The 24,691-nt window shown below is 39.0% G+C and overlaps 1 protein-coding gene across 1 annotated transcript in view; it reads left to right on the top strand.

Moving 5' to 3' along the window:
* The window catches only part of rtn4rl1b (reticulon 4 receptor-like 1b), a 151,180-nt gene extending 137,316 nt beyond the window's left edge, over positions 1–13,864 (top strand). The window contains exons 2-3 of the mRNA XM_080888291.1: positions 10,379–10,830; positions 11,122–13,864. Coding sequence (XP_080744417.1) covers positions 10,379–10,830; positions 11,122–12,015 — 1,346 coding nt within the window. The 3' untranslated portion in view covers positions 12,016–13,864. The remainder of the gene's footprint in view (positions 1–10,378; positions 10,831–11,121) is intronic.
* Positions 13,865–24,691: the final 10,827 nt, after the last annotated feature.

Raw genomic sequence — 24,691 nt, 5'->3', positions numbered from 1 at the left:
ACATCTGCTTTAACGTTCAGTGTTTGGGGCATCAGCTTCTTATCAGCTTTCTGGTCATCATGAAGACATTTTCACCCAAAGAACTGCTGCTCACTGGACATTTTTTTTTTGTAAACCCTAGAGATGCCTGTATGTTACAATCTAAATACATCAGCAGGGTCTGAAAAACTCAGACATGCCTCTTTGGCACCAACAACCATGTCAAATTAACTAAAATCCTCTTGCTATCCCATTCTGGTACTTGAATTTAAACAGGGCACCTTGACCATCTCTACATGCTTAAACGCATTAAGCTGCAGCAATGGGATGGGCTGATGCGCATTAATAAACAGTTGAGTAGGAGTACTTAATGAAGTGGTGAGTGAGTGTATTTATCTTATGGGTGGAAGGAACAAGCTATGGCTTACCTTTTAACAGTTTCTTTCTTTTTTTTGTCCTTTTCTACATTTGCTTTTTTAATTAGATGGTGACTTTGACAGCGTCCTGATTTTGGTATTTTAATGGTCACACCCACAAATATGTGAAATGTTGAGGAAAACCAAGGGTTTAAGCAGCTTTTTAGGACTTTCATTCTGCTGCTACAAGGCACTGGCTTTCTCTACTGAATTTTGGGTGTTTACAATTGTATTCGCTAACTTCTGAAACAGGCTGCTTTTCTAAACTCGCTCGCATAGAGCGTTTGGCACTCTAAATGCAGAATTTGAATGGAGTTTTCATTTGCTTACTTGCTCATTTGTTCATTTGTGTTAATTTGTAAACCTAACACAGTTGACCTGTATCAATTTATGTACTTCATGAGAGTGAGCACCTGCACATTCATTTGTACACTGTGTGTACACAGCACTTAATATAGTGTGCGGTACACTCATGCTTGTATTGCGTACCACGTCTGCCTCTAGATCGTCTTTCAGCTCTGACTTCCACCGTGTTTCATCCTCGCATCTGTTGGTCATCTTTTGAACATATGAACCACATTGAATTGTTGTTCCCTGTGCAGGCTTTTTTTTTTTTTTTAACTTTATTTCTATCTAAAGCTGTTAGCTAGTTAGTTAAGACTCATGAAACTCGGTGTGTGTGTGTGTGTGTGTGTGTGTGTGTGTGTGTGTGTGTGTGTGTGTGTGTGTGTGTGTGTGTGTGTGTGTGTGTGTGTGTGTGTGTGCGTGTGCCTCTATGTACATGGAGCACCAAACTCTCACCTGCTATGAATAATTGATCTGTTGAATCTAGGGCGCATGAGGTTTGTATGCAAGAAGGCAGCTGCTGCAGCAGGAAGGTACCTTACAGTTTGTTTTAAAAGAAACATGTAAGGGCTACCAGGATGTCGAGATTAGTGAACTAGAAAATGGCACGGTTGTCTGTAGACATGGATCTATACTGGCCTGATGACTCCAAAGCAGAGCTATGCGACTCTAAATCATTAATCAGAAAAAAAAGCTTTTAGTGGCATGTACTGTAGCTGGAATGGGCTATACAAAAATATAAAAGGAGAGGTATTGTCATTTCTACATGTGTCAGCATGGTGCAATCAATCACAACAATTGATGTAAAAAATCTGAAGGAAATTTTCAGGACTTGATTGTAGAACAAAGGTTCTTGACAATTGGGGAAAAATGTCTCGATATTTGTTTATAAATAGCAACACAATGACAATTTGATAGGTAAAAACAATCTGAATATTTGTCCGGTAAACACGAAATTATTCCTGTTAGTGTGACATTGTTAAGTCATCCAGTAAACTCACGTTACCTGTGCTAAGATTATAGTCTTTCAGCTGACAGGTATGTGAAATGAAGGGGAGTTTGATGTAAAACTCCAATCAGATTGAGGCAAATTGTAGGGTACATCACCGTGCTATTAGACTGATTATAAATAATAGATTTTTATATTTTGTGTTGCTGTTTGAATTTGAAAATGAGAAAGAAATCACTTTTACTTTTGGCCCACACTGGTCATTCCACTCTGGTTTTCTAAGCACTGTGTTAATTTATTAACTCCACGGGGAAATTTCAATACTTTGCATTCCCCTTCTAGAGAAACATCAAAGCACAGGGTCAGTTAAAGAGCATCAGCCCTGGAGCTGGTAATGATTCAATGCCTTGTTCAGTTTCTTCATTGGGGAGATGCTTGCTGACACAAGGCTTGTAAGCAAGTCCTCCGGTACATAGAGTAACTGCAAGTCCTGTAGACATGTTTTCCCATGTGCACTGGCACTCTTTAAAAACAACCTCCCACTTCTCCAATTACATCTTTCTTAAATTAGATGGAGTCGGCAGATTAACTTATTGTTCGAGACTCTTTTGTCATTTGCTCCTTCTCCGTCTGCCGGCTCACTGTCACACAGTATCACTACAGCTGAGTTGTCACTCTGACAAAGACATGCAATGATTGGCTATGCTGCACTCTGTCACTGACATACATGCGCATGATTGAACAAGACACAGCAACTGGACCACCCAGGCTGACTGACATCCATCCAGTCAGCTGTTAGAAGCTATAAAGTCAGCAAAAAACTCTGCAAAGAATTATTAAGTGCGCGGCACAGGAAACTGGAAGGAGTGTTATAGAGCCTGTGTATGCTAAGCTTCAATTGCTTGGTGCATTTATTTTTAAAAAGCCAACTATTTTATCTATTTGTTTAATCAAAGAGAAATCATAATTTAAATTAATTTAGATCCACTCTTCCAACTCAAAATATACTTGCGATAATGAAAGAAAATTTGCAATAATGATATTTATGACAATGTTTTATCAGTGATTGCAGCTTGCAGCCTGCAGCATTGATTAGTGCAAACAAAATGAGGGGCGCTTTCCACCCTTCTTTTCCAATCAGCTGCTGTCATTGATGATGGACTACCCTTTTCAAAGTGAGAATCTACTGCCACGATTTGCCAGCGGCAGCATTATAGTGCAATTGTAGTGATACAGCATTTATACAGTGACACAGCATAAGCCAAATAACAAAAGTAGCCAAGGTTGTGTTTTCAGTGGAAATTTTAAGTAAACACATAACTGCTTAACACTTTACTTTAATGAGGACAAAAGTGACTTAAAATAGTTGCACGATCTTGTCACATAATAAAACTAAGAAATGATACATGTTGTGTTTTGGGTCAAAGTTTTTAACTAGTGCCCAGTGCTCTAAGTGCCCCTTTATTATCATGTAACTACTTCAGTAATTTGCATCAACCTCCTTATTTCTCCAGCAAAGTTAGTAATTTATTTACTTTTGGATTGCACATCATCAGCTGTTAGTATCTCCTCAAATACCTTCATAGTCTGGTTGTTCTCAGTGCTGTGTATTATCCTCAAATAGTGAAACAAGTTTGTTGTTTTCACCTTTAGCAGGAATAGTTTTCTTGCATATGTTGCAAAGTATTGTTTTCTTTTGAGTAGCTCCGTTTTTAGGTACAAAATCTGTATCGGAGACTGACATGTGGTTCTCGATCTCGGACGTTCCTGGGCTTGTGTAGTTCCCTGTGGAACATAAGTACATAACGTCACTGTATCACCGCTAATGCTTTGGTTATGTTTGTTTGCTTGCCTTTAGGAAAAATGTTAGGTGTGATCAAAACGTTTTGAGAGGAGATCAACTAGAATAAAAAAAACCTTCAATTATTTCAGTTTGGCTGTTCTCACATTCAAGACCCTCTTCTTGGGCATGTCCAGACAACATCCAGTGCAACTGCTTTTCCAGATTGGTCCCACTGAGGCAAAATCAAAAAATAGCATCCAGTCCGGAAGTTTATGAGAATGTCATTTTTAAATTGAGGAACACACAAACAAAACAATGTGAGATTGGAAAATGCAAATCCAGTAATGCTGTTGATTGTTATGAATCTCTTCCCCACTGGCATTCATCTAGTATTACTTTCTGATGTTCTTTTAATCATCCATTATATTATACCAAACTTCTCAGAGCTTTGTAAGACTGTTTTAGCTGATAAAATAACATAAGGTAAGAAGTACTACTTTAAGTAAACAAAAATATTTGATTCAGTTCACAGCAAATTTTACTTATATAGCACCAAATCACAACAACAGTTGTCTCAAGGCGCTGTTATATTATTCATTCTGTTATTACTAAAAACAAATTGCAATTGGCTTATTTACACATATTACCTCTGTGTGTTATTAAGAAAAGTTTTGTTGTCTTATTAACAGTAAAAGCAATGGTGCAATATTTTTTGGTTTGGGTTTTTTGGTTATACTGGCTAACATCATTGTTTATGAAGACATGGTAAAGAAAGCTTCAAATTAATTAAAAAGGTCTTCTTCTCTGGGATCTCATATGTACAGCTGTACTTTCATTCAGAAATAAAATTTCAGTATCTTGTGAAATAAGACTGAAGAGGTATAGATATCCATTCATATCCATTTATACTGCGAATCACACTGTAAAGATTTCTCTGCATTTGTAGCGTTAGAGGCTGTAAACACCTCTGAGAGCCAATATAAAGTATAATTATTAGCCACTCCACCAACGGGAATTGTGTTATAAATGCTATCACTTTAATAGAACTACAGTTTGTGAACTACATATGGATATGCTTTGGATGATTTATATAAGTTTGGCAGAACCATTAATTTAGTTTGGGCAGTGCAGTGCAATATCGCCACAGGGAGTGCAATATATTTGAATCATTTTGCTTTGTGCTGTCATGATAAATGAAAGTAGTTGGTGGCTGATAGTGTTGCTGTCAACAGTCGTGATTTTTGGCTAGTGTACCTGTGTAAGAATATGCATGGATGGTGTGTACATGCTGTATGCATGCATAAGTGTATGTATGCATTTGCAGCTGTGCATACATGCATGATGTATGGCATCAGTGGATTTAAGGGAATAATCTGAAGGTGTGAAGTGTAAAAGAGCAGGAGGTACAGATGCTGTTTAGAGTCCAAGCGGAATTAACTCTTAAGTCAGTTAATTAACATGTTGGTATTAAACATCTGTGGATAGCTCAGCCATCAGCCTTGCTCCTCTTTGCCTGGCTTCTTCAGCATCTCCAAATTCCGTCTTTGAAATACACAAACTTTATATACTCAAACACTCTCCACAAATCTTTTCCGTTAGTCTATACATGCGCTGTAAGATGTCGCTTCTTTAGAGGAGTTATTTTTAGGACCTCTGAACTGAGAAACCCTGTTGCCACTCGTACAATGTCTGCCTACTTTATGTTTAACTTCCCTCTGGTTTGTCTGCTCCTTTTTTATGTGCTGGTGTGCTGTGTAGCATCTAACCAACATTCTCAGTTGCAACTGTCTGCAGCAGGGAGTAAAAGTAAGAGAGGCCTCTGTCATTGTTTTATAGATCTATCAAGGGCCACACAACTGACCTGCCAGTACTGTTAACAATACCAGACAGCCATAATATAGCACTTGGCAAGTTAGAAATATCAGTCAAGAGGGAAATACAATGGTCTGTATAACCCTGACATAACTTGGCAGCTTGTGCCAGCCTGCTATGTGACTGGGCTTCAGTTCTCACCTGCTCTCTATACTTTTACTGTTCTTCTCTCTTGGCAGGGATGTAATCAGAAACATGAAGCCATTCTGTCCCTTGAAAAGAAGCCAAGCAGACAGAAGAGTGATCAAATTATAATTAATGTGCAGGAAGTGGTCACACTGTGGAAGACTGTTGACAGCTTACAGCTTCACAGCACACACTGTGCTGATATGCATGGAACAAATCACAGGAATAAAACATGGAAAAGAACAACCAAATGTAAATCAACAGCAAGAGCCCTGCTGCTCTGAAAAACAACTTGTGGAATTTAACTTAGTCCTCTGAATATTTTCTGAAGATCTCGACACTCCTAAAGTCTCATTATATGAAGTGATGAGGTGAATTAAGGTAAAAACTAATTGATTTCCTGCATAAAATCTTATGCAGTTAATATTCTCCTCACACACACACACGGGAAAAGATACCTCAGTTTGTTGATACCTCTCCACCAGAAGAATATCATGGCGATACTCTGTATTTCTGCAAAAAAAAAAAAACCAATTATATTCTGCTACATTTCTAAAAGGTCTGCAGCATTGTCACTGTTCTCACCCATTTTTATTTCATTCACCAGAAGAATAGTCATGCAACCTTATGAGGCAATATTGCCTGTAGTGGGGTCGGGAAATGGCAAATGAGACAAAATCTATAACATTTTGCAGTCAACTGTAAAATAGAGAAAAAAACCAAATATTCCCCGGCAAGTGTTGTCGGTCACAGCTGTTGGCAGGGGCGTTCATGTGTGAGTTTGCTGTTCAGTCAGAGAATAATGGCAGTAATCAGTGCTTTTAACAAGTCAACAGAGAAATACTTTAAAAATGCTAATGAGAAAGAGCTTGAGTGAAAGTATAATTTTTGTGCCATTACGGCTGTTTCTTTTTCCTTGAACAGTAAATACTTGCATGTGTGCTTTTGTTCCAGCTTTGCTAATTAAAATAAATCAATCAATCACTGACCCACACTGAAAATGTCAGGAGCTGACGTTCTGCTTGCTATGAAAGGCTTATGTAAGTTAATACGAACAGAAACGATTGAATGCAAAAACACAATTTAAAGAGGTTAAGTTTCACTGCGGCCTTGTGTCTTAAGACTCTTGTTAAAATTGTTTAATGTTTGCAAGTCAAACCATCTAGGAAAAACACACACACATATATAAGAAGATGTGATCATTTATTCAACAGTCCAGTGCACTGACTTATAATTATTGACCACTGTATGCATGACCATGATTGCGAACATGTTTTGAGTGCTAAGTGAGCTGAGACATTATTTAGAACCAGCCAATAGTAGAGGCAAAAACACCAGAGAGCTTATCAGGGTCTTTGGAGAGACACAGGAAATTGAGTTTGTCCAGTCTAATGATGGGCAGAGTCTCACGGCTTTACAGACGTACTATTTCTCTCCTATTAGCAAAGATGTGTTATTCATGAGGGCAAAGCTAGTGTGAACTACGTTTCATTGATATTCTACACAGTCACTTCTCATTGTCTGGCAAGCGACCCGTGCCATTCTGTTTTATTCATTCATTTATCTTTTTCTATTTCTAACCCTCAAAAAAAAAAAAAGGAACTTGGTGATGACGATGGTCAAGGGGTCAAAAGTGATTGTCTCTGTAAAGAGCTATGGATACCCTTTCTCATCAGTGGGAAACTTTATGGGAAAATTGGAAGGTGAAAGACCTGTGATGCAAAGTGAAGTGTTAATAGACAGGCCAGACTCCTACCAGAAATAGCTGTGCTTTTTCCTTTTCCAAAAACACATTATCTCTCTTTCAGAGCTTCACCTTTTTTCTGCCAAATTCCAATAGGCACTATTGGCATATATATGCACTGTCATGCCCAAAAGCTATTTATATAATACAATATGAGCTGAAAGGCGTATTGTGTGAGCACACAATGCAGTTATGATAAACACTAATTTCTTTACATTTAACGTCAGCATTCCCACATAATGCTTATTTGTTCCTCTGTGCTGAAAACCAGTCTCCCTATTGAAAATCTCTATAAGCAAGAGTAATTCAGCCTTTTATGCTTGTCATGCTGACATGATCTGCCATGTCGCTGAACCGGCTACACGTGTTATGTGATGTGGCATTGTGTGAATCAGTCCCTGTGTGCAATTATATTTCCATCTGTATTTCACGTAGCGTTTAGTGGCGCAAGTACAGTGCATGTAGAGATCACTGAGCTGGCAGGTATTAAAGTCTCCAGTGGAAATAGTGGAGATGCATGTTACGGCGGCTGCAAAACAAAGCACAAATGCCCTGAGCGTAACTGGAAACACTGAAAAAGGTGTTTGGAGCTCCCCAGAACCTAAATATGCATGGAGAACAGATTATGTCAGATTGTTTCACCATCAAAAGGGCATCCACATTATACAGTATGTTCATGTAATTTAAAGCCTCATCTGGGCTGACATTAAAACATTTTATTCATAGGGGAGGAATAAACATTGCACCTTTTTCTGCAAAGTGGTAAAGAAATAAAGAAACATTCGTTTTAGGGCAGGGTAAAGAATCTATTACTTTGTCCTGACAAGCTGAGGAGAGTGAGAGGCGAGGAGGCACATCCTTATGTGTCCAACATGATTAGCAGATTACTGATTCAAATTGTCTCCCTATCAAGGCAGCATCTACATTCTCATCCCCTTGCTTTCCCTGTGTATCAGACTTATCACTGTCTTTGGACTGCTCAGACAATTTAGCTGAAGACATGCATGAAGTAAGGTGTTAATGGAAATAGTTTAAGGCCTCAGAAAATAGTTATTTGAGTGATAAGATCGGTTTTATGAAAAATAGAATCCCTTGGATGAATTCCTGCAGCGAGCCTAGTGAAATAAGCATCTAATCTGAGAACGAATATAAAAGCATTAGAAGGATGACATTTGTTTTATTGTGTGCGTTCTTCCTCAAAATGTGTCTTCTGTAAAGGTCAATTTACTAATAAAATGTGACATCCATACCAAATGAAATGATTAGAAGGCCGCATCTCAAGTTTGCGCTTGTTCCTGCATAATGCAAATTTTCCTGAAAGCGTGGCTGGAGAATTTACTGTGTCTTGTCTTATTTGTCTGATAAATAAAGCAAACCTTTATGTTCCCAATGGTAATGCAAAACATTTCCACCTATTTACTCAGTCAGCGGGTGCCACGCTTGATACATGGCCACAGAAATGGAAAGTAGAGAGAAAAAATTGAGGTATAAAAAAAGCCTGCAGAGTGACAAATAAGTGGAACAGTTCTCTTGTTTGTTATTGATTGTGTTAAAAATCCGGTAGCCCTGATGCAGGTCATGACAGTAACATCACAAGTCTAAAAAAAGATTAGGTTTGTTGAAGTTATCTCACGGCATGTCTCGGTCTCTAAAATTACATTCACCTGTATACCAGCACACAGAAACACGCTCTTACACTCAACCTTTTTGACTGTGTTCAACTGTGAAGAATCACCTCATTTAGTGAGCACATTTCTGGTTCAGGAGGATGCATGCATTTCCATTGTTGCCCAGTGGCAGGGCTTAACAAATAGGATTAGATCCGTGCCCGAGAGAGCACACTTGTGTTCAGGTGACACACCGCTCCATGCTTCGGCTCTGCAACTAGACACAGAGAATTACTGTTAAAGGTCAGTGGAGTCAGACGCTGAATGTCACAGCTTAGCCACAGTTTGGCAAGAAAATACATTCAGATAAATAGCCCCTTCTCTTGGTAGAGAGTAATTCTGCCCCTGAATTTCCAGCATAAAAGACCCAGGATTATAGGGTGAGTTAAAAGGCAACAGAGGCATATCGATTAGAGGCAGTGAATCACAGCTCCACTATGCTGTGAATAATAAACTGGGTAGAAGACAGCCAGGGGTTTTCAGATGGAACCTTCATGACAGGCTGTGAGTTGTGTTCATTTTAGATGAGACCTCAGATAAGTCACATCTCCCATCTCAAGGATTGCAGGAATCATGTCACTGATCAGAAAGCGCCTCAGAGTAGCTTACTACAAGTTTAAATAAGCATTCCACACCCCATTTAACAACACAAAGTGACTGATCACAGCCTGACAAAGAAGTGCCAGTGGACTCAGCAAAGGGAGTGGACTCTTGATAGCATATCTCCCAAAGGTGGGAGAGAATTGGAAAGCATCATTTCTGAAATAGCTGCATATGTGTCGAATCAGAGAAGTGTTGCACCAGAGATTCAGTCAGTTTCACTGAGGCATCTTGTGACTCAATGGAGCAGGTGTTATTGTTTGCCGTCTTTAATAGACTCCTCATTGCGGGCCTAAACAAACTTATCTGATTTGGGCTGCAAACTGTGAGCGAGAAGGTCCATATGCGTACACACTCAGTGCCACGAGTGAAAAAATCAGAGAGCTGATGTAAGCGCTGTGTTAAAACAAAGCACATAATGGACTTAGGATGAGCTACGCATGTCTTTGACTGGCACAGAAACAGATGATGAAACAGTGGAAAAATCACAGATTCTGTGTTATTTTTTCGTTGCCTGTGTTGTATAACTTCAATATGATGCTAATTTTTACCCAGAGAACTGGTGTGGATATAGAGATAGCAATTTTTGTCTGTTTGAACGACCAGCCTTTTGGTCCACGATGAAATATGACAAGCAATATGTTGTAGATTGCCAGCCATTTATTCTACAGATATATTAAAGGTCGAAATGGGACCTTAACTGTCTTGCTGAAAAATATAATGTGATTACAGTATTGCATTACTTTGTAATGGTTTACACCCAAAGCTGATGGTTTTATATGCAGTATTTAAGTTTTTTAAGTACTGAACTAAATACAGAGGTTCTAAGTCACAAGTTGCAGTTATTTAATTTTTCTTTGTTGTGTTTCTTTGTACGTGTGTGTGTTCAAACTGCAGGCTGTGGACTGGAGTTCCTGCTGGTTCTCTGTGGGCTTGAGTTTTCTTGGTCCTGCCCCCGTCACTGTATCTGCTACACTGCACCCAGCACCGTCTCCTGTCAAGCCCACAACTTCCTGTCGGTACCTGATGGAATTCCTCCCGACAGCGAGCGCATCTTCCTACAGAACAACAAGATCCATCGCTTACTACGAGGACACTTCAGCGCCAACACCGTCACTCTCTGGATCTACTCCAACAATATCACATACATTGAGCCATCGACCTTTCATGGCTTCACATTGCTGGAGGAGCTGGATCTAGGAGATAACCGCCACTTGCGGTCCTTGGCTGAAGACACTTTTCATGGGCTGAGTCGGCTCAACGCACTTCACTTGTACCGTTGTGGACTCGGTTCACTTCCAAATAACATTTTCCAAGGTCTCAGAAATCTTCAGTATCTCTACTTGCAGGTATACTTTGTACACAATTTGTCTTTTACGTGTTCATTTCTTTATCACTAAGACTACTAATGCTGTTCATTTTATATAAATGCACTCAAACACAACCCACACAGAGTAATCATGCGATGTCAAGACTTTGATGAGTCAACTAAATGACAAGCTAATCTTGCATTGGTAGGGTTAGGAATGCTCTAATTGAGTAACAGGGGGCTTACTCTCTGAGACACTTGAAATTGAAAAGATGAAAACAGATTGATGAAACTTCTTCATAAAGATTTTTATTTCCATGTGTCTTTCCAGGATAACCACCTGAAGTACCTGCAGGATGACACATTTATGGATCTCCACAACCTGAGCCACTTATTCCTGCATGGAAACCGTTTGTGGAGCCTTAACCAGAACACCTTCAGAGGTCTGCGAGCCTTGGACCGTTTGCTTCTGCACCAAAACCAGATAGAGTGGGTTGACCGTTTGGCCTTCCATGACCTAAAACGTCTCACCACCCTCTACCTGTTTAACAACTCCCTGATAGAGCTGTCTGGACAGTGCCTAGACACGCTGCCTGCCCTGGAATACCTACGTCTTAATGACAATCCTTGGTCATGTGACTGCAAGGCCCTGTCATTATGGGAGTGGTTAAAACGATTCAGAGGTTCAACATCTTCCGTTGGGTGCCAGTCACCAGTTGATATGGTTGGGAAAGACCTCAAGGAGCTCCGAAAGGAGGACTTCCCCAACTGTTCACCAACTGTTCCAAGCTCAGAATCCAGGGCCCAGACTAACAATTTATCTGGGACAGTGAATCCATCTATGAATCGTGGAGTAGCACTGGGTTCCGGAGGGCAGACCAACATAGTGCATCCCTCAAGACCTGGTCGTTCTCGAAACTGCACAAAGCCTCGTAACAGGGTGAGCAAAGGGAAAGGTGACAACGAGGTTCACCATTCAAAGGAGGTCATGGCAGACAAAGAAGATTCCTCCCCAGATTTCACAGAGGGGGGAAAACATGACCACACATCCCCAGATGGCACAGTCACAAGAAGAAAGCACAAGTGTACTCCCCGGACCACTGTTCGCCCCCCTAGTGGGGTTCAACAAGCCAACAATAGGGCAACCTTATCCCAGTCTTTACTACATGCCAACGCCCTCTTTGTGGCCTTGATAGTGACAAATACTGACTACATTCTCCGCTGACCTTCAGAGGGTTTAGGCAATGCTAATCACAAAAAATAAGTCCTCAGATCCTCTCTTGCTCCTGCACTACAAAGGCCTGAGTGTCTTTTTATGTATGTGTGTGAATTGATTATATGTGTAAACGTAGTGTAGGGAGCTTACCTGTTCAAACTGAAACAGGTATCAAAGCATCAAACATCAACAAGAGCAAAACTCACAGCACAAAAATGGGAGAGACTGAGAATGATAGGTGACATGACAGGGAAATGCAGACCAAGCTTGCACTGCCAACACCAATATGATTTAATCACTGTACGTATTTGTGTCTTATACATTTTAAGTTTCCTTTTAAGTAAGCTGGAGTTCTAACAACCACAATTTGGTGAAAAGAGAACAAAGAATACGGTGGAGCTTGCAGGGTAAAACTTGTTAGCTAGTTGGCTCTGAAATGGATAAGACAGGTCTTCAAGTGCCCCATTGAGCTTTATGTTTGAGTATAAATGCGAAGGCAATGAACCTGTAAAGCCTCCAGTGTAAGTTTTATCTCACTCTCATCCTATCTGACAAATGTGTTTTTCTGTTGCATCCTTCGCCAACAACAGGTCCAAACAATTCGATGTGTTTATCATAAACAAAGAGGTAAAGTGTAAGCATGGCAATAAATTGTGAGTCGATATGAAACACAGGGATTTGCCATTCTCACTACCAAGTGAAAATCTATAGCCACAGATGTTTTTATGGCCATAAAAAGTGCAACCAGTAAGCTCATACACAATACGAAGCCGTAACTAATTCTAAAAACTTCTCTCTACATAATGCTGGGTTTTTTTTCAGGTACTATACCTTCTGCCTAACATTTCTACACAACTCTTTCTGACACCTTAGTTTACACCACTTCTCTATTTTTGTGCAACTGAAGACTAAGCTGCTAATTGTTTCAAGATGATAAGGACTGCCATCCGCTGTTTTCATTCGCTTGGAAAGCACTGCACGTCTCTGGGAGATCAAGCTGTGAATAATGAAGAGTTTGTCTATATCTTGTGTCAGATGTTGTTCATTTTATTTTATTTTTTCCTAAGACACGAAAAGGACCTAGAAATGGATACCCGCTGCAGGGCCCACAGGAGCCTTTGAGGTCAAGGGTCAAATGGGGGCTTCTCTGTTTCCCAGTGAGGATGTGTTAAATGATCCCTCTTGAGTGAGGACATCCTTGCCTCATTGAGAATATGAGGAACACATTTTTTTGGAATCGCTTACCTTCAAAGGGACACAACACAACTCTGGAGAAAAAATGTATGCTTACATTAAACGACTCTTGCGATCAACAAGTGTTTAAAAAGAACAATTTGAATGGAGCATGGCGAAACTAGGATCATGCGGTGACTGATGCGATTGTTCATGGATGTAGAGAGCAAGACAATCGCGTCTGAAGTAACAAGAGGATGGAGTAAAACGCAGATTGGAGATGGACTATTACAGGACATGCTGTACCGCTGGAGCTGTTGTGCCTGCCTAAAAAAAAAAAAGTACTGATAAGACAGTGTCCATATCAGTAATGTGAACTGTACCAGTAACAATGGAGATGGGAGGACTTCTCACAGTGCTGATATTAATCATTTACTGTATTACTATGACAAAAAAAAAAAAAAAACAATATCAGTGACATCAATGATGATAACAGGGTTTCTCACTCCTCCTGTCAGGAGGAGTATTTACATTTTTTATTTTCTGGTGACTTGTTTATTTTTCATGGTATATTTTTAGAACCTCTTATTTGTTAATGCACAATTCCTCACCTCTTTCTTGTTCTGCCGTATGTCTATTAATCATTCTTTTTTCTTTCTTTGCCATAATTAAATTGTTCAGTAAGTTATCATCAAAGAACAACAGTACAAAAATGTTTATAAAGATATTAAAATCTATATCTTCTTATGTCTACCTCTGCAGTCTGCGCCTGTTTATTTATTTGCAGTTAAGACTTGGCTTGTTTGGATGAAGTTAATTTTATGCTTAATCCCCCTTTCTTGGCTTTTTCCTTTTAATTTGTTTAAAGCAGAAATTGATTGTGTCAGCAAATTTAGCGTTTTCCTCACCCCACTTACCACTCTGTCTATGCTGCGCTTTGCAATGTGTCTTCCTTGATCAGGCACTACTGGCTAAACTCTAGCTGCCTCTAACTACTAGCTCTCTTCTGTCTGTAAACACTAATGATTGGTATACAGTATATGAATGTACAGAATAAATATTAACCTGTAATAGGATTGACAGGTGGAGGGAAAGTGTGGCTAACTTCCTGACAAAAGGAAAAAAAGAAAAAATCAGATATGACATTCAGGCTGTAATGTAATAGACTACAGTTCAATAAATCATATCAGAGCATTAGGGATATTAATGAAAGTGTCTCGTAGAATCTGTAGCTATTCCAGGTTATCATTATTATTAGTGGGCCTATAGAATAGAGCTTCTATTTCCTCTCACTGTGATAGAAATTGATCCACACATGAGTAAATTTAACTTTTTTTAAAATTCCAGTTGAATTAAATTCCTGTTAAATGATAAATGAGTGCAGAATGAGTGGTTGTATGCATGAATGAGAGCGTTGTACAATTATATTTAAATTAATAGCAGGTCTGGTGTCTGGTTTTGATGCACTTTTACCTTCCACTTCCACCAGTTGTAACCTTCAGCTCATTTGAGCACCCACACATACTTAACAGGCACTCCTACTCTGCATTTTACAGTGAGTTTAATTCATTTAAATAACTCCATCTACATTTTGGTTTTATAAAGATTTTGCCAAAACACTGAAAATGAGATAAAGAAATTTGAATAATAGAGTTACACCAGATTTTAATCACACAAAAAAACATGCACAATTTCGAGTTTTGGTCATGACATAAGAAGCAAAGGTATTATTAATCATCTAAATGTTCTCTTTAAATGAAACCAAAAGCATCCAGATGGACACTGTGCATTTTCTGGACTCCAAATCAAATGATAACAATCTAGTAGAAAGTCAGCCAAATTAATTTTTCTCTTTTCCATATTCATGTTTGAATGAACTAAACATGGTGAAAGATAAGCAGGAAAAATACGAGGGCTCCCTCTTTTCATTTGGAACTCTTGCTGAAGCCAATGGGCTGTGGACTGTCTAATAAGCTTCTTCTCATGCACACAAACAGCCACTAATGTTTAATTTGGTGATCGTACTAAAGAGAATTAAGCAAAGATGTGCATTTGTTTTATTATCTGCTGTGCTTCTAGCTTTGTTAACTGGAATATTTCCATTTTATAAACATTGTGTTGTAGCTTGTAACTGACTAGAGTTTGAATGAAAATGAGCTTTATATGGAAGCTGAATTTGCTGTTAGAATATCTGAAAATAGATTCATTCTATAAAGCAAATTGCTAACTATTTTTCAGGGTATCTGGTAAATTAGTATTTTTAAAAGTGGGATTTCATTCTTATATATATATACATATATATATACACATATATATACACACATATCTATATATATATATATATATATATATATATATATATATATATATATATATATACACACATATATATATACACACACATATATATATACACACATATATATATATATATATATATATATATATATATATATATATATATATATATACATCGTTTAGTATTAAGCTTTGCTTGTTCCATATTCAGTTTTTCAGCAAAACTTGTTTGAGTCCATAAGAAAAGATTCATTCTTATATCTGGAGGAAGATTTTTTTTTCAATAAATATTAATGTTAGCCCACGACTTTGTTCCAGTTTTGAATTTTGGCCCACTATGTATCTGAGTTCGACACCCCTGTGTTAGCAGGTTTGTTGAGCTGTCCAAAGTAAACTAGTGAAATTGAGACATCTTAGCTGTTTGCCTCAACTTTTGTTAAAATGCCACCTATTGACCTATTGGATATTAGATAGCAGAGTAATATGATTTTGTTTAGAACCACAGATAAATATATAGTTCTAATCAATGAAAAGGATGAGCATCATGAAATTTTTCAAAATTTTGGGAACTAAAAGATGAATTAACAGATTTTCCATTCTTTATGCTAAGCTAAGGTTATTGACTATCGGCTATAAATTCACCATATGCACTTTTATTCTACATCTTTTATTCTAGCTCTTAGCAAGAATGTAAATTGGAGTATTTCCAAATTATCAAGATATGTAGTTTAGGTGTTTGAGACCTAGTGTAAGCGCTCACGCCTTCTGATTTGAAAACTCTCTCTAGATGGTCCAAACTACTGACAGCTGTCAGCAAAAACAGCTCAAAACATTAGCTGAGAAAGTTGTAAGAGCTGGGAAATGGTGCATGCAATTATTGAACAGCAGCATTTTCATACAGAATCAGGCTGACAGAGATTACGTCATCTCCCACAGATCACCTGTTGTAGCATGTCTTATCGCAAAACTTAAATCATTTCCAGCCTCTAGCTCAGATGTTCTCATGTGATAATGTCTTAATTACGCATTTATTACATGAATATGCAGAACTCGTGGGTTAAACCACAACAGTTTTCAATCTTGGCACCTAATTTTCTAATTTCACCTACAAACCTGTGCGTGCATGCACATGCATGCATAAGATATTACATCAACAATATCTGTCCACAGACATGCAGACACAGGGGCAGACTGTAAAAACCTGCCACAGCAGTCAAAGCTGCTTTTGTGCTACTTCCTGCCGGGTGTCCAATGGATCATAGGATGCCATGATTAAAAACACGCACACACATACACAGAGCTACAAGGTGAAAACAATAGCAGCAATGCTGTTGCAGCTGGTAACTTAAAGCCCTAAAAAGAATGGCTCTACAAAGGTTTTAAACCAGTGATATCAAAAACAAGAAAACTCTCATCACAACTTGGACTTAGGATGCCATTATTTGTCAAATCTAACTGTATTTATTTAGACTTATGACACAGATATTTTACTCTGATATGAGTGAAATAAGGTAAGTGTAATATTTTGATTCTCACTGAACATGCTAGTTGTATTAATTTCTTGCTCTATTTATTTAGCAGCCCTAAGTGCAGACAAAAGTCAAAGAATTAATGACACCAAAACCAGATAAGTACTGTGTGAGTTTTACATCAAATTGTTTGATTTTCTGCAACTTTGAGATAATTTTGTATCTGGCTCACTCTCATCTGAGTTGACCCACTTATTTGGAAGGTGCATCAAAGACGCGTGAATAATTGTAATTGTCTCATTGCAGAGGAAATCTCAAAGCAATCATACCTAATTCAACTGGAAGAGCCTCTGTATTAAAAAAAAAAGGTAGGGCACCAACTGTAGCATTAGAAGCTGGGGCCAAAATGCTGCTGCATAATTAAAACAAATAAGTTCTAAAATGTGGAATCATTAACAAAATGAGAGAAGCTTTGGGAAAGAGCAGGAGGCTACAGTACATCAGTAATTGAGCGGTTAGAGGGAGGGGAATTGGCTCAGATTCATGGGGGAGGAAGTGACACATGAAGGGAACACAACCAGACATGATATCACAGCAATGAAACAGAGAAGAAAGCAAGTGGGAAAAACAGAGAAACAGTGGAAAAAACAAATAAAAGAGGTGTGTGTTATTTCAAAGAAGCCCAAAAGTCTTTTTTTCCAGTAAACACACACACAGATACAAACATAAGAAACACCAATCCCTTATCACACATCACCACAACACACTGCTGGCCCTAATATAGCGCCAGTATAAGAAATGTTCTCATCACTTATTCATGCAGGAAAGATGTTGCTTGTTGATTTATCCGTGTCGACAGTATTGTGTACACAACACAGAAAACAGGTCAGAAAAACCTGCACCCCCCTTTAAAAAAATAACAACATCCTTTGACTATCTGTGCCCATTTCTTGGTTTTTAATTGACTCGCTGTCACTGCTGTGTGGCTTTAATTAAAACCATGCAATTAGAAAATTGAAAAGGAGATGAAGAAACTGGGTGAGCTGGAAAGAGAGACGGCACACTAGGGGATGTGATAATTAAGAGCCGGAAAACACCACAAAACGCCACAACACTTGCACCTTATGAGACTCTTCATTCCCCCGTCTCCTCCGAGTCCCACTCTCCCCGCTCAATCACAAAGCTAATGTCACCTCTTTCTCCATAAAAAAAAGAGAGAGAAAAAAAAGGTTTTTATTCTGGCTCTTTTATTTGGTCTATTTATTTAGCTTAAAATCCCCCCAGAGCAGTGGCGTGCTCCAATTCTCCAAACCAGCCAGCCTGCATACTAAACTAAGAGGACTTGAGCAGCCCAAGGCCACAGCACCACCTGCATGGATTTGAGGCTTGCTAATCCTCTCTTATTTGACCTCAAGTCAGATGGAATATGCAGAAAAATTACTGAAAGTCAGCATGACATGTTTCTCCATAACAATACATCTAGGTTAAATTATTTTCTGTTGCCAGGTAGGGGAGGGGCTGGTTGGGGGAGTGTTTCTTTTCATGAATCATATTTCCCTGGTGTTGATTTTACTGGGGTGAATTCTCTGTTGTGTACAGTTGTGCCCTAAAGTTACCCTGAATGTAGTTGCTTTCCAGCTGAACCGTGCATCATCACAGTTTAAATGTCCACTCTCAGAAGTGCCGCATCACGAAGAAGCCAGTTCTTTGGCAGCCACATTTCTCATGTGGTTTAAATTTGATGTGCTTCCACTTTATCTGACTGACTAAACTCAGTCTTTCTGTGAATGCAGTCTATATTTTTTACATATTGAATACAACGCACATTCAAAGGCCACTTCATTAGGTACACTAGATCAGCGGTCCCCACCCAACCGTTTTTGCGCCATGGACCGCTTTATGTCCGACAATATTTTCAGGGACCGGCCTTTAAGGTGTCGTGGATAAATACAACAAAATAAAACCAGTACTGGTATCCAACAAAAGGAAGATTTATTCATAACACACGATAAAAAACCCAGGAAAAACCGTGTTAACGATAACAACAATTTTACAAAAATAACGACAAAATAATAACAATAAAAACCAATACAAATGCTGAAAACCATCAATTTCAACACGCAAGCCTCAACTCTCGCGGGCCGGTATCAAACAACTCACGGGGCCCAGGGGTTGGAGACTGCTGCACTAGATCACCTGGTGCAAATCATCAAATCAAATGTTAGCAACTCAGCAACAGTGTTGCCAACTCCTCAGTAAGGAAAATTGCTATTGGCTGTACCAAAAGTCGCTAGAAGTTGCTAAATGACATCATCGCCTAATTTGCATAATTGGTCATGCTAACGTAATTGTAACCTACATTGTTGGAGAGAGAAATAACATTGTGGAAGAGACAGAGTGAGTGAAAACGTCTTAAATGAATTCAGAATTTATTTAGAACTACAAATTAAATTTCTTTTAGCAATTATTATTTTTTAATGTCACAATTTCAACCCTGCTCCTTTATTCGGGCCTGGACTGGCAAAAGTGACCCGAGATTGGCACTCTGGTGGTTCATTTGTGTGTGTGTGTTTATAAGTAGTTTTAAACCTTGTGATCCACAAAACAGCATAACAGTAAAGGAAGAACTGACTGCGTTACAGTCAGTGCGGGAGCAGCGGCTTCGCTCATGCGCAATTCATTTGCAGTTTGGACGCACAGATGTGAACATCTCCTGCCCTGATAGCAGCGGGGGGAGGACTATCCTCCGCCCGTGAGCGCTTTGGCACGGTTGAGGTGCCCACGGCAGCACCGCTGCTTGTTGAGAGTAGGGGCGATACACGCTTTCACGTCAAAAAGTCGTCATAAATAAGTCTCCAGTAACACCAGGAAAAGTCGCCAGATTTGTCGCTAGTCGCTTTTTAGAAAAAAAGTCGCTAAGGGGGTCTGAAAACTCGCTAAATATAGCGACAAAGTCGCTAAGTTGGCAACACTGCTCAGCAAACATGACTAAGAAGAAGAACTCTCTTAATGTACAACACGTCAAACTTTGAAGCAGATGAGCTACAGCAGCAGAAGACCACACCTGGTACCACTCCTGTCAGCTAAGAACAGGAAAGTGAGGCTAAATTCCCACGACACCACCAAAACTGGACAATAATGTCAATGAATCTCAATTTCTCCTGTGACATTATTAGGTTCTGATGGTATAGTCAGAACTTGGTGTAAATGACATGCAAGCATGTCTGCATCCTGCCTTGTATCAACAGCTCAGGCTGGTGGTGGTATAACAGTGTGGAGAACATCTTTGCACACTTTGGGACCCTTACTATCAACTGAGCATCATATAAATGCCATAAAATACCTGAGTATTGTTGCTGACCATGTTCATCCCTTTATGGCCACAGTGTTCCCATCTTCTGATGGCTGCTGCCAGCAAAATAATGTGCCATGTCACAAGACTCAAATCAACTCAAACTGGTTTCTCGAACACTACAGCACGTTCACTGTGCTCAAATTGACTCCAGAGTCACCAGACTTCAATCCAGTAGAGCACCTTTGGGATTGGAAGATTCATATTAGGGATGTGAAGCTGTCAAATGTGCAACTTTGTGATGTTATTATTTCAATATGGACCAAAATCTATAAGTAATGTTTACAGCACCTTATTCAATTTGTACCATGAAAAATTAAGGAAGTTCAAAAGCCTAAACTGTGTGCAAAGTGGTACTAGCTAGGTGTAACTAATGAATTGTCAGATGAGTATATGTGCTCAACCTCTGGTTTGTTCTTCCTGCTTTCCATCTCATTTACAATTAACCACACACCATCGGTTGAGGAGGGCTGAGAACCAGAGACATGACACTTTGAGCATGAAGCAGCCGTGGAGCCTATCACTGCTATCACTCCTAGAGGGGTCCACAGTCAAAAGGCTAATGACACACACACACAATTAATCACTTCTTTAGCAGCTCTGACAGAAGGAAAGCTCCTCTTTACAGCCTCATTTTAATCTCTTCTGGTCTGCTGATGAGATGTCCTTTTGTGTATTGTACACTGAATACATGGAGATAATTGTAGCATTAGAAAATGCCAATTAAGATATTAGAATAAGCACAGTTTCTACATCTTAATGAAGTACAAAGGAACTTAAACATGCTGCTACATGGTTTGAAGAAAATGTATAATTGTGTTTCCTAATTATAATTATTATTTCATCTAAAATGTTGGAAAGAACCATCAACCACTGACCAATTGAAGGTTTGTTATTGGAGCAAACAACTCATTCGACATACATGTACACCTATTGCCATTTTCATTTATACAGATTTGTACTTACTGGAAAAGCCATTAATGAGCTCAATCTGTGCATTTTTCTGTTTCTAAAATCCTGTGAAAAGATAGTTTTATGACAGTGATAAACCTGTAATCACAAGAGGGGAGAAAAGATACACAAAACAGAAGCAGGATAAGGCATGACAGATTTTCACAAAGTATAGAATGATATTTCTCATTTCCCAGAGATAAAACAGTGGAAAAAACAAAATCTTTCCTTAAGCAAGAATTTCAATTACATCATACCTCAGTTATCTGAAATATTAGCTCCGGAGTCCATAAACAAACAAAAAACTACTCATTTAAAAACCAATTACACATATTATTTTCTGATATTTGTCGGCACTTACTGTAAAGAGATCTTTAATATCATTCCTGGCATCTTCTGGAGCCACTTACCCAGTTTGGGATTCACCATCCCGAGTACTCCGATTACCATTGGGACCACTGTTGCCTTCACCCTCCACGTCTTCTCAAGATGCTCTCTCAGTTCTTATTATTTTTCGAACTTCCTTTCTTCCTTCTCCAAACTTCCTTCTTCCCGATGTTGCTATCACTTGTTATAGCAGCCGTCTTCCTCTGCTTGTCTACCACTACTATGTCCGGTTGGTTAGTCATCACCGGTTTGTCTGTCTGTATCTGGAAGTCCAATAGGATCTTAGCTCGGTCATTCTCGACCATCCCAAATGGCATATCCCATTTTGACTTTGGGACTTTTAGACCCTACCGAACACAGATGTTTCTGTATGCTGTGCCAGCCATTTATTTATGGTGTTCCATATGCCCTGTCTGCTAGCATCTTTCTCCCTGCAATCTGCTAGATTGTCTCAGTGGCATCTTTGCACCTCTGCATCTGAGGTATTGCCTGGTGTGGTAGACCCCAGCCTCTATCGATTTTGTGGGCAAAGCTTGTTCCTGTGCTGCCGTGATTAGTGCTTCTCTGCTGTCTTTCAGTCCAGCTTTGTCCAGCCATCTACTTTACTAAGCATGTGATCAGTTGTGGCCATCTTCCTGATGTACTGTGGATCTTTGTTTCATGCTGGATAGTGGTTCTGACACTCATTAGTCCTAGGCCTCCTTCCTTGCACTTAGTGAACAGTTAAAAATTTGAAAAGTAGGTTTGCTTTGTAAAAAAAAAAAAAAAAAAAGGACAAGCACATTAGTCTGCCTCTGCCATGTTTATTTATTTAACACAAAATAAGTGAAAGCTAAATTGTGTGGGTTATTTGTTGGTTGGTTATTTGATGCTTGTGAACATCTGCACAAGATAAATGCATCTGGTTCAAAGAACTTTGCACTTTCCCTATAAAATATGCCAGGTATCATTATTGTCAGAAAAATTCCTAGAGAGGTAATGTCAACTAGGGGTGGGTTTTAATAATCGATTAAATCTATTCTAGCTTGGATAACGTGATATCGATTCATTAAAATCCTGAATCTGTTTTTTTATATAAATGTATTTTGCCCAAAATTCCAGAATCTCAGGTGAAACGTCACAAAATTTTGACAACCACCAAACATTTAAAACAGTAAATGAGAGCAGGAACACGGCTTCTGCACAAAGACGTAAACACAAAGCGCGGACCCGCGGATCAGAATCAGTGAGATGTCGCCTTTCTCACCCGAAGACACGGACACGGTCGGGGCTGAAAGCCGACAGCTCGCTGATTCTGATGTTTCGGCGGGTCCGCGCTTTGTGTTTACACCCTTTTTGCGCTGATTCTAAAGCTGTTAGTTTTATCTCTCTCCAAACAATATTGACTGAACCAGCAGCAAAAGAAGATCCAAACTAAGCTTCACATAAACATTGTCATGGACTCCCTCTTACTTTTGCTGTTTTGCTTCCACCACAATAAAATCACACTTCATGCACAGCTCTCTCTCTCTTTCTCAGTGTACTTCAAGAACAGTTTCCCGTCTATCCCCGAAATCTGTTTTCTGCATTATTCACTTGCTTGTTACGCACAAGACTACGCTGTGTCGCTAATAAAACCGCTGTAACTTCAGAGGTAATGTTCATAAGTTGATTAATGTTTTTTTCTTTTTGATGTACTGCAGAATATCTTTATAAAATCCCAGGCCAGGAAAATCACCTTCGTGTTTTTCTGTTTTATCTTCAGCTACTTTGACACAAAGGCATCTGCTGTGATGCTCACACCTTTGATAAAGTCTGGAAAGTGTCAGCTTCCTTTTTATAGATACAAAAATATGTAAATGTACTGATCTGAATTATAATATTTCTGACTGTCTGAGGCAAAATTTCCCAGACTCAAATCGAATTGAATCGAATCGAATCGTGGATCGAATCGTGGATCGAATCGATTCAGGACCTTGTGAATCGGAATCGAATCGATTCTAGAAATCAGTGACGATACCCAGCCCTAATGTCAACGCTGGGCCCACACGACCCAAAGTGACTGCAACTGTATGATTTGTGATAGTTTTTTGTGTTAGTGTTTAATAACAATCAGTCGTCCCGCCTTTAGAAATAAATCGTTCATATTATTCAAATAAACATAAAGAATATCACATTATCTTGGTTTTAATTTTAGCAAGACCGCATTGTTTGTATATCATTGTGCATTATTGTGTTGCAATATGTTATAATTTCAGCTCCTGGTGAACTACAGGGCAACAACATATAGCTGCTTTCTTGACATCTGAGCAAAAAAAAAAAAAAAAAGACAAATTGCTGCTTTTTCCTCCATATACATCCTGTGCCCTGATATCTCCCAGTTTTTAATTTGAATAAAACTCTGTTCTGATCTACTGACAAAGTGGCTCTCTGGCTCTTTAACCGCTGGGTACAAAGAGAATGAAATATGCTGATGTTGTAGTGATTTTGTCACTCACCTTGAGGCTAGCCAGTGACAGACCCTCCCAAACTCACTTAATCCTCTCTGCCTCTCTAAGTACTGAGAAATACCACGGTCTTACCAGAGAAGCCAGGGTGCTCCCCTGTGCTTTAACAAAGCAGTGTTTCATATGCAACGAAGGGTGGCAGTTGCAGCTGATGGACCAGATCACTGGGCCAACTGCAAAGTCTAATTATCGCTGCATATTCTGCACACATTCAATACAACACTGGCTAAAGTGAAGCTGTGTGCTAATTATGTACAACAATATAATAGAGGTTAATAATCAAAGGGTGTTTTGCTTCTTTCACTCTGTCTTTAAAGACAACATTGCAGTTTGCGCAGATTCAAAAATGACAATAGACTGCAGCATCAACAATAACAAATAAAACATACAGAAACAAAACCAAACCACCTCCTGTGTATCAATTAAGCCTCATTTTCAAAATACTAATATAAAATAGGAAGTGCAGGAGCACATTAACTCTGTTAATCTGCAGAGGCTTTTCTGCTACCGTTCCAAGATTACATGTCACTAAGTTTTGCCACTCCAGCAAAAAAAAAAAAAGAAAGACA

This window comes from Rhamphochromis sp. 'chilingali' (genome assembly GCF_963969265.1).
Source record: "Rhamphochromis sp. 'chilingali' genome assembly, chromosome: 8".
Lineage (NCBI taxonomy): Eukaryota > Metazoa > Chordata > Actinopteri > Cichliformes > Cichlidae > Rhamphochromis > Rhamphochromis sp. 'chilingali'.
The sequence above is the reverse complement of the archived record's forward strand: the minus strand, read 5'-3'. Positions and strand labels throughout refer to the sequence as shown.